Source organism: Chaetodon trifascialis, chromosome 10, assembly GCF_039877785.1.
Source record: "Chaetodon trifascialis isolate fChaTrf1 chromosome 10, fChaTrf1.hap1, whole genome shotgun sequence".
In the NCBI taxonomy this organism is placed as follows: domain Eukaryota; kingdom Metazoa; phylum Chordata; class Actinopteri; order Chaetodontiformes; family Chaetodontidae; genus Chaetodon; species Chaetodon trifascialis.
In genome coordinates, this window is record NC_092065.1 from 10,885,451 (window position 1) to 10,900,658 (window position 15,208).

General features: G+C 42.0%; 2 protein-coding genes across 2 annotated transcripts; one reads left to right on the top strand and one right to left on the bottom strand.

Annotated features, from left to right (window-relative positions):
- Window positions 1-31: 31 nt before the first annotated feature.
- Window positions 32-3,143, top strand: aagab (alpha and gamma adaptin binding protein). Its single transcript, XM_070972206.1, has 10 exons — window positions 32-203; window positions 529-719; window positions 815-911; window positions 1,004-1,093; window positions 1,187-1,270; window positions 1,373-1,458; window positions 1,624-1,720; window positions 1,839-1,943; window positions 2,132-2,181; window positions 2,372-3,143. Exons 1-10 carry the CDS (start codon window positions 110-112, stop codon window positions 2,447-2,449), a joined length of 972 nt encoding a protein of 323 aa, XP_070828307.1. The 5' UTR covers window positions 32-109; the 3' UTR covers window positions 2,450-3,143.
- A 175-nt stretch (window positions 3,144-3,318) lies between these two features.
- On the bottom strand, window positions 3,319-14,717 carry smad3b (SMAD family member 3b). The gene is made up of 9 exons (XM_070972125.1): window positions 14,247-14,717; window positions 9,152-9,345; window positions 8,927-9,061; window positions 8,510-8,584; window positions 8,362-8,412; window positions 6,866-7,078; window positions 6,632-6,769; window positions 6,386-6,530; window positions 3,319-5,072 (listed from the first exon to the last, which is right to left on the bottom strand). Exons 1-9 carry the CDS (start codon window positions 14,447-14,449, stop codon window positions 4,949-4,951), a joined length of 1,278 nt encoding a protein of 425 aa, XP_070828226.1. The 5' UTR covers window positions 14,450-14,717; the 3' UTR covers window positions 3,319-4,948.
- Between the last annotated feature and the right edge of the window lie 491 nt (window positions 14,718-15,208).

Below are 15,208 nucleotides of genomic sequence, written 5' to 3' on the forward strand. Positions count from 1 at the left end.
GATGCACCGGAAGAGACCGTCGCAGCGGCTCAGAGTTGAAAGGTTATCAAAGTTGTTTAACGTCACGCTAAGCTAGCAGCTGCAGAAGCTTGTCCGAAATATTGTAAAAATGTCGTCCTTAGAAGAAAACACAGAGATTACAATTCCATGTGTGCTCATCACCAGCTGTGACAATGCTTTTAAAGAAGAAGAGCTGATAAAACGTACGTTTAACAAAGCTTAATGTGCAGGATTGGCAAACAGGCTAACCTTAAACGAAGCTAACTTACTCTTAGCATGATAGATACCATTTGATAGCTACTGTATGATGCTAATACGGCTTAATAACCCGTTTGTCTCAGGTTGTCAAGTTAGTTCAATGATTTCTTTTTGTGGTGCTGTTATAGAAACAGCAATGGTCAGGCTAAAGGAGGTTTAGTACATTTCTACAGGTTGTCGCCGTCACAGTGAAAGCAAGCAGTGCACCTTAGCCTAACGTAATGTCTATGTTTGTATGTGTGATTTTTTTAACATGTGTTTTTACCTCAGAGATCCTCAATTCGAAGACTTTGCCTGAGCCGATCAAGAGAGAAGAATCAGTAGCTTGGTACCCATGGACCATCAACAACAAATATTATACAGCAGATGTCAGACTATGTGTTGTACCGAGCACTTATCAAATGTCATCGGAGATCGCTCAGTCCATGCAGGCTTTCATCGCTTATTTTGACAGCACAGTGGTAAGCGACTTAACAATAAAGCATAGTTTGAAAATCTCAGCAGTATATCCTGTGGTACATGTGTATCATTTATTACACCTGCATGGTGTTTGCAGAAGGATGGTCTGGAAAAACTGCACCCTTGGATATCGGTGGTGGAAGATCTGGCTCCAGAGGTGCTCATTCTGGTGTGTGACAGAGTCTGTGAAAATGGTAAGTTGTCCCGCTATGTGTGAAAGCAGAGATCCCTGGAATATAATTTTGCAGGGTATTGTATGGCAGCTGAACTTTGATTTGTATTCTAGGGGTGACCAGACATGAAGCACAACAGTGGTGTTTGGCCCATGCCTTTGAGCTGGTGGAGCTCAATCCGCAGGAGCTGCCAGATGAGGATGGTCAGTTTTCCAATGACATTGAATACATTTAGGTTTTCACTGTTCATGTTTTGCTCATATTTGTGTCCTCATTCTCTTTGTTGCCTTCATCAGATGACTTTCCAGAATCCACAGGAGTAAAGAGGATTGTCCAGGCCCTCAATGCCAACGTGTGGTCCAGTGTGGAGATGAAAGATGGTGAGATGACATCAACATAGTTACACATTGAACTTTCCTCTGACTGTTTAATTTATCTCTTTGCATATATGGTATGTGACTGGTTATATCTGTGCTTCATAGGGCACAATCAGGGCTTTGGTCTGATGAGTAGTTTGGTGGCCTCCAGACACAACAACCCACGCCCACACAGCTGTCAAGATCCTCCAGTCAGTGGCAATTTTGTGTAACCATTTTCATTATAATAATTAAAATTATCGTTCAGTGTTTTATTACTTTTGTCTCATGTATATCAATCCATGTTTTTCTAAATGGGATTATCAATCTGACTGTTTTGGAGGAGGTATGTTAACCCTGCTCCTTTTCTGCTGCAGTCTTCCAGTTTGCCAATAGAGGGCTCACTTGTTAGTGAGGAAGCGAACCATACAGAGAGCAGTACAAACACAGACACACAGGGAGACACAGTAGTTGGTAAGTGAACTCCTGATGAAACCTCTTTTTGCTACTGAGGTTGATCCTGCTGGTACATTTTCCTCAGTATGCGCACCCAAAAGATGGATATTTTAATTTATTGTGTTGATTCTCTCAGATGCAATGACTGATTTGGACATTCAGGAGCTCGCTAATCTCACAGCTGGAGATGCAGATGTGGATAACTTTGAGCGCCTCTTCACCAAATTAAAAGAAATGAAAGGTAATTTAGAAATGAAAAGCAAACATGTGAATTTGTCTACAAAACCCCCCGCAGCCTCTGATGGCCCCCTTTAAAGCATTATGATTTTGGTGTGTTTGTACCTTGCTCTCATTGTTGGTGTGGAGGTCAAATATTTGTACAGCTGATGTTGTTTGATGTTTTGGTTTTCTCTGACTTTCAACCTGCAGACAAAGCATCCTCATTACCTCATGAGCAGAGAAAGGTTCATGCAGAGAAGGTAAGCAACTTTATTCATCCCCAGTTACAAGACACCAAGACTTTTGTTCAAATCTAATTTGTAGGAGCAGTAGCTTGTTTCAGTAGCCATGTTCCAGGGTGAATCCTTGATTGGCTCTGTGAATTGTATATTTCTACTTGGTGAACATGTTTATTTATAGTCCAATATCAACACTAAATCTGCTTTCCAGGTAGCAAAAGCATTTTGGATGGCCATCGGTGGCGATGATGATGAGATAGACGGGTTATCATCGGGCGAGGAAAGCTAAAAGTATCTACCTGTGACTCGGTCTCTTTTCTCCTCATCCTCCTCCTCTGCTCTCCTGGGGCTCCCACAAGATCCAGCGCCCTTTGACTTGCTTTTTGCACCTGGAAGGTGGAGATGCTTACAGATGTCACTGTAGGCATAGTCATATTTAGAAACTTTTGATCCTTAAATGATTGCAATACTGATGTATAGTGAGAAACAGTTGAATATCTTGATTAGGGAGAGAAGAGAGCCAATGGATGGCCCTCACCCTCAGTCTTCTCCCTTGGGCCCATTGCTATGCTTCAAACCCTGAGTGTACCTCAACACATAATGGTGTTGCAGGTGGAAAAACAATATTAAACTATGTGGGCTTTGATTTCTGTATATGTCCTTTAGGTACAGTTGTCACATATTTTAGCAAGTGACATAATGTGCCTTATCCTTAGAAGAGTTGAAAAACATTTAATGCACATTCTGTTTAATCAACATAAAAACTTGTGATTTTAAATTTTCTGCTCTGTAGTGTGAGTGTGGCGTATTTATGTGAACACAAGACTCTTGCGCTCCATGGTTACATACAGCTAATTCATTCTTATAAAGAAAAAATATGCAGAGCAGAAAAATAGGAACACCTGTATGCTCCAATGGAGTACCTCTCCAATAAATGAAATGTTCATTCCCTGTGCTGTGTTGGACACACTGAAGGGTGAAGTATTTTGTCATTTGTCGTTTACATTTGCATGTGACGCTTACAATATGCCATCCAACAAAATACCACCACAAAGTACAACCTCAAAAGTTGCCTTAGGGTTGAATTCTCAACTGACAGTTGCACAATGACACCATTTATTACAAGCCATGCTTAAAAAAAACATTGGCTCAAAAGTGATTTTTTACTCAGTTGCAATTTATTAAATTTTCACAGATAACAAAACAATGGTCATTTGAGAACAAATATTAGGCTACATGAACAAACATGTACATAAGACTTGGAACTGAAAACCACCAACTAAAAATACCAAGGAACATGTACTGATACAGATCTACCAACTACCTAATGCACTGCAGTACACAGTATTTCGATTTAGCACCATGTAACAGTTTAAGTGGATTACATGGTGACTCAGACTTATGTACTGTAAGTAAGTGCAGGATAAATATGGTGGCTTCATAGACAATGTCCAAAGACTGCAAGCGTATTACATGCCTTATATTGTAGCGATGTACATGTGATATACATTATTTACTGGACAAGCAAACTACCACGAGAACTAAAGCTTTACACTGATCAACAAACTAAGTCGGAAGTGCATCATGTACCCACGAAGAGTACAGTGTACTACTGGCTAATAGTTGGTAATATGTGAAAAGACCTGCATTTACCACAGCCTCAGTTAGTGCGAGTGAGGACCCTTCACGCTGAAGTCACACTGTGCCTAAATTCTACCAGTCCCCTATGATCACTCATACTGTTTTTCACACTATGTTTCTATTATGAACTAACAGTAATATCTGGTACGGTGGTTCTAAGTGTCACAGCAAAGAACCAGTTGACCAAGTCCTTTTGTGAATCTACTCATGCCAGAGGTCAGTCAGGTCCACTGTTTCAAGCAATGCATGACTACAAGAAATCACAAGCTATAAATATTTATGTACAATTATATTGAGGCATTAAAAAAAATATATTCCCATGCAGGACAGTATGCAAAAATAACTTATAAAATGTCTCTTTCACTGAGCAAAATAGTTTTCATACAAGGGTTCTTTTCAAGAAACAATGGTGCTAATGTCTATATTTTGTTAGATAAAATACCAATTACATGATCAATCAGATAACTGACACTTTCATCAATACTGATAAATCAGTATGGGCAAAGTACCTTGTACTTAAAATATTAATTAAATATATTCTATTTAACAACGACTCAGAATTACATTTTTTATGTTAATTTATGGTTCAATTGATAAATAAGCCTCCCAATTCAGCGATTACAAAGAGTGGTACTGGGACACTGAAAACACCACTGATGACAGCGTATTTGTAATTTTAGCTAATTCATAGAATCAAAAATGTTTTGAAACATGTAAAAGGTGACAAAGCTGAAACTGCACCAGAACTTCAACTTGGAAGATAAACATTTCGATCTCCCTTATTAAAAGAAAAAGAAAATACACCACTAAGCATAGACATGAATAATGTCTGAATGAATAATGACGAAAATGTGGTTAGTCTTTTGAAACCTATTGAAAATACCCTGTGGCTGCCGTTGAACACATGAAAACAAAACAATGTACAAGTCCTAAAATTACCATCAAATGCAGACACTAAATGGTACTAAGGAAAGTGCTCTAGATGTGAGGTGAAATGTTAGAGACAGCGAGTGAGGAGAGGGATTCGTTGATCTGATGAATGGCATCTCTTCCTGTGTCGTCACTAAGAGACGCTTGAGTTTTCCAATGTGGTTTGTGTGTAAGTGTTTGGAGGGGAAGGAGGGTTTCTGGAAAGCATGTGCTGCTCCTACGACACACTGGAGCAGTGGATGCTGGGAGAGCCCATCTGTGTCAGGACCTTGTCCAGCCACTGCAAAGGGCCGTTGAGATGCAGCTCTATCCAGCAGGGGGTGCTGGTCACTGTCTGACGTCTGCAGGGTACAGAGAAAGAGCGGGTCAACGGGGGTTTGTCATTACTGATAGCTTTTCATACAACATCATCGTACCATCCATTTAACATCCCTGAGACATGTCACTGTTAATGTAACTTCATTGCAGTCAATCCAAAGAGACAGCCTTCTCAGTTTCAGCTGAATGAGAGGCAGCACTGAGGCCGACTGTACAGGCTATTTCTCAAGTCATTCAAGTTTCTATCAGAGATGGTTTTCTCCAACGTGTTCAGTGCCAGAAATTTAACACGTGCCACTAACAGTCCCGTGGGAATCCCCCTTGCAAAGGGTGTCTGAAATGTGTTCACCTCCCACTCCATGTCCCCTGCATTCTTCCTCCGTTACTCAACCCTCTCTTGCAGACTCACAGCAGCTCCCTCCCCCTTCACCCTCTCTCTACTTTCCAAGTGTGCTCCCATCTGTGCACAACACTCCTTAATTTCATAATTACCCTGACCATCAACATCAAGGCCCTCTTACTTTTTCTGGGGTCTGGGGCAAACAGCTTAATGAAACAAGTGTGTCCTACATGTGTGCGTGATGAGCTCTTAAACCAAGACACTTAAAACTTTAGTTTACTAACAAATTTAAACAGGCTCAAACAAAGACAACAGCATATGGCCTGCGTGCTTTATTCCACCTTGGAAAGCTGATATAGGAACAGCAAAGTGAACAAACAGCAAAGTTTACACAAGAAGCGAGAAGGGAAAGGTACACTGTGTGCCTGGTCTTGGCTTTAAATGGCTTTATGTGCTGTTGTGTCTGCAGCGTGATGTCTTCCACCAAGCGAGTCGCCCTAAGCAGAGAGGGGCCGGTTCACTTCAGACCGCCTTAAATTCTCTGCCCCCCCCTTCTCACACTCTGGGGCTTACTCAGACCTGACAGCCTCCAAGTTTATCCAAGTACCTAGCACCGTATGAGAGAAGAAAGGAAAAAAACAAATGTGACAGAAGGAGGCTGTGGTCACTTATTCAGTCAGTTCAATGTAACTCGAATCTGACCGTCAGATTCTATATGCTGGTATTTTCGGTGGAATCTCAAGTACTAAATTATAAAAAATAAGAAATACTTTTAACAGAATTAAGAAACAATGCCTCCTTTTATTATACTGGATGTTACCTCACTGGAGAATGGCCTAGATCTATGTCACTTTAATATGGCATCTTTAGCAAACAGCATATTATATATTTGTCTTATTAACTTCTGCAGGCCCTTTAACTGTTATATACTGCATAAACACACATTTAGTCAATAACAAGTACATTTCCAAAGCACGTTGAAATGTTTTTATTTACCTATACTCAGCTCCCCAACCCTTGACAAAACTCATGCGAATGGTGCACATCCTGGTGAGCTGGTAGACCGCCTCGAAGCCCTGGTTGACTGACTGGGCGAGCAGAGCAGCAAACTCCTGGTTGTTGAAGATCTTCAGGTTGCAGCCTGCAAAATAAAGATTTATTAGGCTTACTGGAACACAATTATGCTCTTGTCATTTTGCCTCTAATGGCTTCATGTGTTTGTGTGCATCCTGTCATGCTAACCTGGCGGTATTTTGCAGACAGTGGCAGGATGCCAGCCATAGCGCTGGTTGCAGTTGGGACTCTGCACAAAGATGGCACTGTCACTGAGACACTCAGCAAACACCTCTCCCCCAATGTAGTACAACCTCACGCCCCGTCCTGGAAGGGGAAGAGAGAAGGTTTTCCCTCAGCTCACAAATAAAAAAGGCAAATCACACCAGAGCTTATGCGGCTCCTCTGAAATAAAATGAGTACCTATGTGTCTGCGTGTGAGCTCGACTGCTGAGTTGCGGTTGACGTTGGACAGCAAGCCCAGACAGAAGCGTTCAGAGTTGGAGGGGTCTGTGAATCCATCTACTGTGAGGGAGGGCTGGGAGGCATGGAAGGTCTCTCCTACACGCTGGTTCAGCTCATAGTAGGAGATAGAGCACCAGAAGGCAGACTCGCAGTACGTCACAGGTTGTAAGTCTGCATGAGCAGAGGTTGGGGTGGGGGGTGGGGGGGTAGTAGATGGAGAGACATTACCAGAAATACATGCTCCTGTTAGGTCCATGAAAAAAGAATTACGAAGATCATGAGAACAGGTAAACTGCTTTGTAGTCGAACAAGCAATTTGACTGTGGAGATGCTCACTGCTGATAAAGTTTCCCTTTGATTTCTCTTCAAGAGCTCTTTCCCATGACCCTCATGGCCCCAGCCATGAATGGCCGAGACATGACGTGCGTATTTATTTTTCTAACGATGACCTCCTGGTGGCTTTCCACATAGATAGAATAACCTGGCAACCGGATATTATTATTATTGCATTACCTTGAGCTTTCTGTTGCTGGCTTTTCCACAGACATGGACAGACCGTAGACAAAGAGTCCATTCATAGCACTCTTACTCTGTTACTGCCCTGAGGCTATGCCTCCCAGACTTAGTCCACTGCTCTTGTAAATTGCTCATCTGTCTCTCACAGACACAAACACGCTCACCCTTACAAAGATATTCAAATCTGACTGTCTGCGCACTTTAGATGAACAGCACCATCAGCTATTTTTGATTTACTGACTTGTTCTGACAATGGTACAGTAATCAGGTACAGTCAGGTTGGGATGGGTCCTTTGTTTCAGGATGATTCAGATTAAACAGTCTCCAGATCTGCTCCTACGTATATACTCTGACAGTCTACAGTATATGTACATGGTATACAGCATGTGTCTTAGCCAGCTGAGCCACCAGGATGCCACCACCAAAGCCATGTCATTGTAGTGCACTACATTTACTGTCCACCATTTTATTTTAGTGTCCAAATTTTGAGTGTGTAGATGAGTTCATGATGTGGTGCACTGAAAAATCCCACAATACATTGCGCTGCATTTTATAGATGACAAAATTCCAGCTGGTCAACTCAACAACTGTCAGTGATGATGCAAAATGATGATGATAAGTAAGTGTTTGAAATCTCAAGTTACTGTGTGAACTATTGAGTGTCCACTATACAGAAAGTAGTGAAAGAGTGAGGAGAGTCATATCTGACATGGCCTACATTCAATGATGTATTAAACAGAAAAGCAAGAACAAAAATCAATAACATAGTAAATGACTGACTGAGACATGTAATTTGATTACGCACGCCAGTTTGTTGGGAAAAGGCCGCAGTATAGGCAGTATTATACCTTACCCAATGTCATTGCTATCAACCAATTAACTACACTTAACAAATGATATGCTCTGCAAGCAGAGCTGAACCCTTTGGTTTTGCTTACCAAGATTACTGTTTGTGGGTGACACAGGATTGGGCGACAGGCTGGGTGAACCTAAAATAGAGCAGTAATAGAGGACTCGTTCATGATCCCGATAAGGCATAATTAGAACAGTATGTGCTTGAATTGTGTGTACCGTCACGTGACTCACCTGTGTCCATGCTGTGATTGAGCTGGTGATCATTTGTCTCACCATCCTCACTCAGATACCCTGGTGGGGGAGTTTCTATAACAGACAAAGATTAAGCTCAGCATTCCAAAGGTTTGGTGTGTTTTCAAATGCTGAAACAACTTAACGAATGCTTTACCGCTTTTTGTTTTTTTGTGTGTATTAATTTTAAGCCAACCTTGAACATTGGAGGCAAAAAATATCAAAGCAATTGAAATTTACCAAGAAAGGTTTTTCTGTTCCATTTTGTTCCCCAAGTTCCTACAATAACCAGTACTAATTGTAAATGCTGCATTCGGGTACATATTTTTCAGCACACGGTAAATAATCAATTGCTAAAAAAAGAGTTTACGGACTTTTAAGTTCCATGCACAAAAATAATGGAGCTGTGTTTCTTACCAGGAATATAGTTACTCTGGGGCTCAATGCCAGCAGGGAAGTTGGTGTTCTCAGGGATGGATGGGCTGTAGTCATCCAATGGTGGAAACTCTGCAGGGATGTCTGTATGTCGTGGAACGAGGACAGGAGGCAAAACTGGAGACACAGATATTCATTACAGATTGTATGCAAAAGTATTATTTTAAATACAGTCATTTGGATCATGTAGCAATTAACTGCACTTACTTGGTGTCTCCACCCTCTGGTAGTGGTAGGGGTTGACGCAGACTTCATCCTTCTTGGTGTGGAAGGCAAATTCACAGTGGTCGACAGCCCTCAGCTCATGGTGGGACTGCAGGTCTGGCCAGCGCCATAAGCGACAGTAGATGACATGAGGAAGACCTTTTCTGTGGGAGACCTGGAGACGCCCATCTAAAGATCTGAAACACACCACCAAAAAGACTGTAGCAGTGCATGCACGTTCAGTGTAATCAATCAATGTGTTGATTTGCTCTGTGCCCTCACTATGATTGAAGTTGTGTTTTGGAATTATAGGTTTTGACCTTTAATATATTTCATAGTTCCAAATAGAGAGAAGACCACAAGCATTTTACTGAAGCAAGACCAGTTCAAAATAATCATTTTTCCAACACTGCTTATGCCGTGTATGCTTTTTCTTTTACTGTATTAAAATACTTTAAGTATGAAAGACAGCATTTTTGCCAACCCTTCCCTCAGCTCTTCCCACACAGCAGCATGGGTCAGGGAAACATCGGCTGTCTGAACCACAGTAAGATGCAGACACCAACAACAAATAATCATTTCAGAATACAAACAACAGGCTAGCAGCAAAGTCTATGGAAACTGATGGCAAATGGTGGTGGTGATGTTCAAATACAAAAGCTGTCTACTACAAGTCAAACATGGCCAAAGTGCATGTTTTAATAAAGGCGTAATACAGTCCAACTATGAATTTTGTAGATTTCAGTGACCATAGAAAGAGAGCAATGTGATGGAACCTCATATCCACAGTGTTTTGTACCTGTGAAGTGTAGCCATATACCAAACTGAAATGACTAAAAAGGGAAAGGAGGGACTACAGATGTTGGATATCTCCCCTCACATAGAATCCAGTGTGGTGATGGCTTTTTTCCAGCAGAGCTCAAAAACAGTTCAGCTCATTGTTGCACTGTCAGATAAGAAACATATGGCTCTCATTCTCTGCCACGGGCTTGGCCTCCTGCAAAGTATGTCACAGAGGACTCGGGGGTTCAAATCTGCAGTTGGTAAGATCGAGAGGAGAGCAGACTTAGCCTGAAAGTTTGAACCAACACAAGTTCGACGTCACTCCCCCTCCCTCTCCGCTGCACTCTTGCCCTGCCTCCAAGCCCCTCCTCCCCACAGCGTCTGCATGGCTGCCGTGACAACCAGTAACGTCAGCCTTAGCATCGGAAACAAGCTAACTCTGACCAGCTGCTACATAACATACAGTACGCGCTGCGAAGTCTTACTGTAACAATCACCATGTTAGCTTTATGGTTATTTGTTGTCTTAGCCGTATCTGCTGTTGTTGGCAGCGGCGGTATGGACAGTTTCTCCTTTGCAGGTGGCTGTTGCTCCGCCATAGCTTTCACTAGCCCCCTAACACTGATCACAGAGCTGTTTGACCAAGCAGCAGTCGGCAGCATGAGCGGAGGGAGGGGGCGGTTCGTGGCTTGTGTGAGTAGTGATTGACAGATGTCAGACACTCCCTCAGACGCTCCTCGGGCTCTGATTGGTTGTTTTGTGTCGGGCGCAGTGGATTCTTGCAAATCACAGTGGGAGCACCAATGGAGCCAGTTTTTTTTCACAGATTACATGTTTCATGTACTGCTGTCTGGACATTAGGACAGTTTTAGCAAATATGACAAAAAATTACTTTTATACAAGTTACCTGCTGCAGCTTTAAGGCAGACAAGTTAAAGCATGCTTGGTGCCTCTCTCAAGGTGACCAGCAAAGCAAATTAGAGTTTAACACTCAAAATATTATACTTGATAGATAGATAGATAGATAGATAGATAGATAGATAGATAGATAGATAGATAGATAGATAGATAGATAGATAGATAGATAGATAGATAGATAGATAGATAGAAGTTAGGCTATATATAAGCTGATGATGAGGTCAAACACTTGGCAAAATCTAGAAAACTCAAGACAACGTTAAGCCTTATCTGTTATTTTAGTTTCAGACAGAATGAGATGTATTGCAACTGAAATTACACTTTAAGTGCAGAGCTCTCAGACCATCTCATCTCAATGACAAGAGACACCTGCAATAACAAACTCCCACTGCCACTTTCATACAAGGTAAGGGGAAAAAGGACCGGCAAAATGTTCCAAGACAAAACACAAACTCCTAAATCACAGGTTTAAAGCTCAAAATATATACACAATTTTAAATAATATACCATAATTGTATGTCATTTGCATGGTCAGCTGTTGTTAGATATTAAGGCTGTCCCATTGTGGTTGGTGTTGGTGTCTAATGCACTGCTATTCACTCTGATAGCCCTGAATCAAGCAATGGATTTAAATGAACAGGCTTTGACACAATTTTCACCAAAATAAGAAAAAAAATCATATTTACCTCTAGCAAGCAAAGACACTACGTGGGAAGCACACCACAGACCACCACCACCACCACCTCTGCCAGCTATTCAAACAATTCAAGCTTTCAGACTGCATCAGAGACCACCCCAAAAGAGATGGGTTCAGACTCATCTTCTGGCACTGCCTCTTGCATAGAGGGTGTATTTGAGGGGTCAGCTAAGGTCAGCGTTCCTATGCGTCTGCTGAGGTTGGCCTGGGCTATGTCCTGCCTCTTAGATTTAGACCTGGCACTCTGACATGAGGACCACTCTGACACCCAGCTGTCTCTTATTCACCAGAAAAAACAACAACCGCACAGCAGCCAAGGATTCACAGGCATCTCAACACCAATACAGCACCTCTTATCCTGTGATTATCCTGAGTGGGAAAGAAACCACTTCCAGTTAAAGAGTTTCTACCAGCACTTGTGTGTACTGTCCTGTGCCTGAAAATGAAGAAACATGTGAAGAATGGGAAAACCAGCAGTTAAAACACATGCAACAGGCTCTGATTACAATGTCCCTAGTTTCAGTCCAGCTGGAAAACCTCTGTTGCTTACTGTTCCTGTTTTCTCCATCCCCTCATGTTTTGTCATCTCCCTGCTGCCCATTTTCAAATAAAGGTAAAAATGCACTCCCAAAAGTGTTTTTAATAACTTTGGTTCATTTGGACCAAAAAAAAAAAACTATTGCTTTGGTCCATCAATTTAAAGCCAGTAAATTATCCACCATAGATTAAAACAGGCAGTTATGGAAAGTCCATGCTACATGCTTCATTACATTCTGTAGAAACTGCAACACTGGCAAAACATTTAATTTATATAGACGTTTTACTATCAAGAGTCAACACACAGAGCTTGAAACAAGAATATGCATGTTTTCCTTTTCAACAAACAAGTCAAAATGTTCACTGGTGTAATAAATCTCTCATACACACATACTGCATGAGACACAGAAAATTGATCTGCTCTCAGTTAACACAATGCAGATGTTGTAGTACATAATTTTCTATTGGCTGAGTACACTCTAGTGCCTCAGGCCCGCATTTGACCCCTTTAAATGCTGACAACCCCTTTCTCCCTGAGCCACATAACAGGAGGTGATGAAAGTACAGCACACAGTGGGCCTGCTGTAGCACACAACCACTGTATCTCTGTATCTCCAACAGATAGCAGGACAGCTGTTATTCTGTAAACCTACAGACGCTGGACCCACCGACTGAACCACAATCAAAACAGTGGCCCACGCCCTCCCTAGAGCCCGGAGCACATTCCCATAAAGTGAGAAAAGGTTTTTAATGTAGGTTAACACCCATGCTCTGACTTCTATACACACCATCATGGGAGACTCGGTCTTATTAGCAATCAAACCTACAAGCTACCTGACTGAATATTCATTGGATAAAGATACTTAGCAATTACAGAAGTCACTGAGGAGTGTATTCTAGTTCCTCCTACAATGCTTTATACCAGCATGGACGAGATCTCCCCCTACCTCATTTATTTTATATAGGAACAAAGGGTAGAAAGAAAAAAACATCAATAGACATGAAAAGAGTGTGATGTTATCACTGTCGCTTCTGGTGAAAAGTCTCATTTTCATTTCAACATTTTGAGGTCTGTCCAGGACAACAGATGGAAACAAGAATTCAAGCCAGTCTCATTTACAGAGTTACTGCTGACTGAAGACAGTGTCAAACAAGTAAACAAATTCAACTGCACAATATTTTGATTGAACATCCAACCCACAGAAAACACATGATCAACGTTTGTTGACTCATCCAGACCTCTGGGAACACAACTGTTTGTATGCACAGCTCTGCATCACAACCAAAAAATCCACCTCATATGTCAGTAAACTACGAGTTTCTGGTCTTAGACAGATGGGTGTCCCATATGGAGAATCCCAAACCAAGACCTCAGTCCAACTTTTCCCAGAGTACACAAACTCCAGTCTAAACATCCTCTATGAGTCAGAGATCTGCTTCGCCAAGCCACCCCTTCTCCTCTTCATCACACGTGTGAACTGTGGACATACTTGTTTATGTAGCACTAAATGTCCCACAGCTGCAATGTCAGTGGGTGAAACTTGGTTAGACCTTTTTCTAAACTTGCTTGGATACTTGAGGGACACTAACTATTCCTGTCGGTCACATTCATACAGATTCAGCTGTATGTTACCGTTGGTCCACCGGCAATGCTAGCTGATCACACGAACGATAGAAAACAACATTATGTTAATAGATATGTCTGAGCTGACTTACAGTGATAAGTGAAATTCGGGACAGTTTGCCATGTACCGGTATTTCAGAGTAATAAAATGCTAATTGGCTGCTACTCGTGTGCACAAGAAAATTAGACAAATAACGATAAGCCGCAAAACAGGTTAAGTTTGTACTCTTCAGCTAATATTAGCTCTACTGTGTACTACTGGTTTTACTATGGCAGCAAGAGCTAACCATCAATGCAATCAACCCCCACTGCATAGCATCAAAGCAATCACATCCACATCAGTAAATCTAGTCATTAACTTGCCAAAGTTAGCGTTAATAAGTTAACAAAGGAAACAGCTTCACTTACAAAGCACTGTGCTTCTAATATTTGCTCAAGCTAACTAGCAAGCCACCTGGCTAACGTTAGCTGTCATCAACTCCTAGCTTGCCAGCATAGCTTACTACAAGGCAGCTAGTTAGCTCCGTGTGTGTCGTTACCTGGGTATGGTTATGCATTTCGTGTTGACATTCTGTGTTGTGATGGCTTTTTCCAACTCGTCCAACTGTCCCGTCTTCTTCAACTTCTTGACAAGACTTTTGACAGCCTTTTCGCACCATTTCTCCTCTTGCCCGTTTTGCTCTCCCTTCTTCCAGCCAAGGAGCCTCTTCACGATTGGAGGAGTGAACGGTAATATAGACATTTTAAATTGAAACTTAAAAAAATATTACAGTACTCTGGTTTAATTCCACAGCCTCGTTTTCTAACAGCACGTGTGTCGTCCCGGTATAACAAGGACTAAGTCAGCTCGTTAGCTTGGCTCGCTAAACTCCCAGACAGACCGGTGGCTGGTCGCTGCCGGGGACTCCGCAGCAGCGGCTTGCGTCGCAGGTTCCCTCCGCTCAAGTTGGCCGTCTGTCGGAGCGGAGCAGCTCCTCCGCCAGCCGGGCTGTCTGCCTGCCCCTCCTCCTGCTCCTCAGTCAGCTGGTCTGTCCTCCACCTGTATCAAACAAGTGTGTAGGACACATGCAGCTTATGTCTATTTTTCTGCACATTACAGCACCGCCACTAAATTAAACATTGTAACGTAGCTGATATAAGGAAGCAGCTTCTTTTCAAGTCCATGGTTCTGATTAAGCTGCAGGGGAAAATAAAGAGTAAAACAGTGCAATGATAAGAGCCTTCTATCTAATAAACTACCTCTACACCACTGGGTTTGGGCTATTTGCTTTTCTTCCAAATTCAGATATGACTTGCACTTTGTAGAAGAAAGTCTCCTTCACTCAGTTTTTCTTTATGCTGAGTTATCTTTGTCATATCAGAGTCATTAATCAGACTCAAGAGGCAAGAAATGGAAAAAAATGTTGTAATCAGAGAAATGTCGACTCTGAAAAGTGATCCAACTTTTGCATTTACTGTGTCCATGAATAGAAGACCCACAGGAGTAATCCCTTTGATCCCC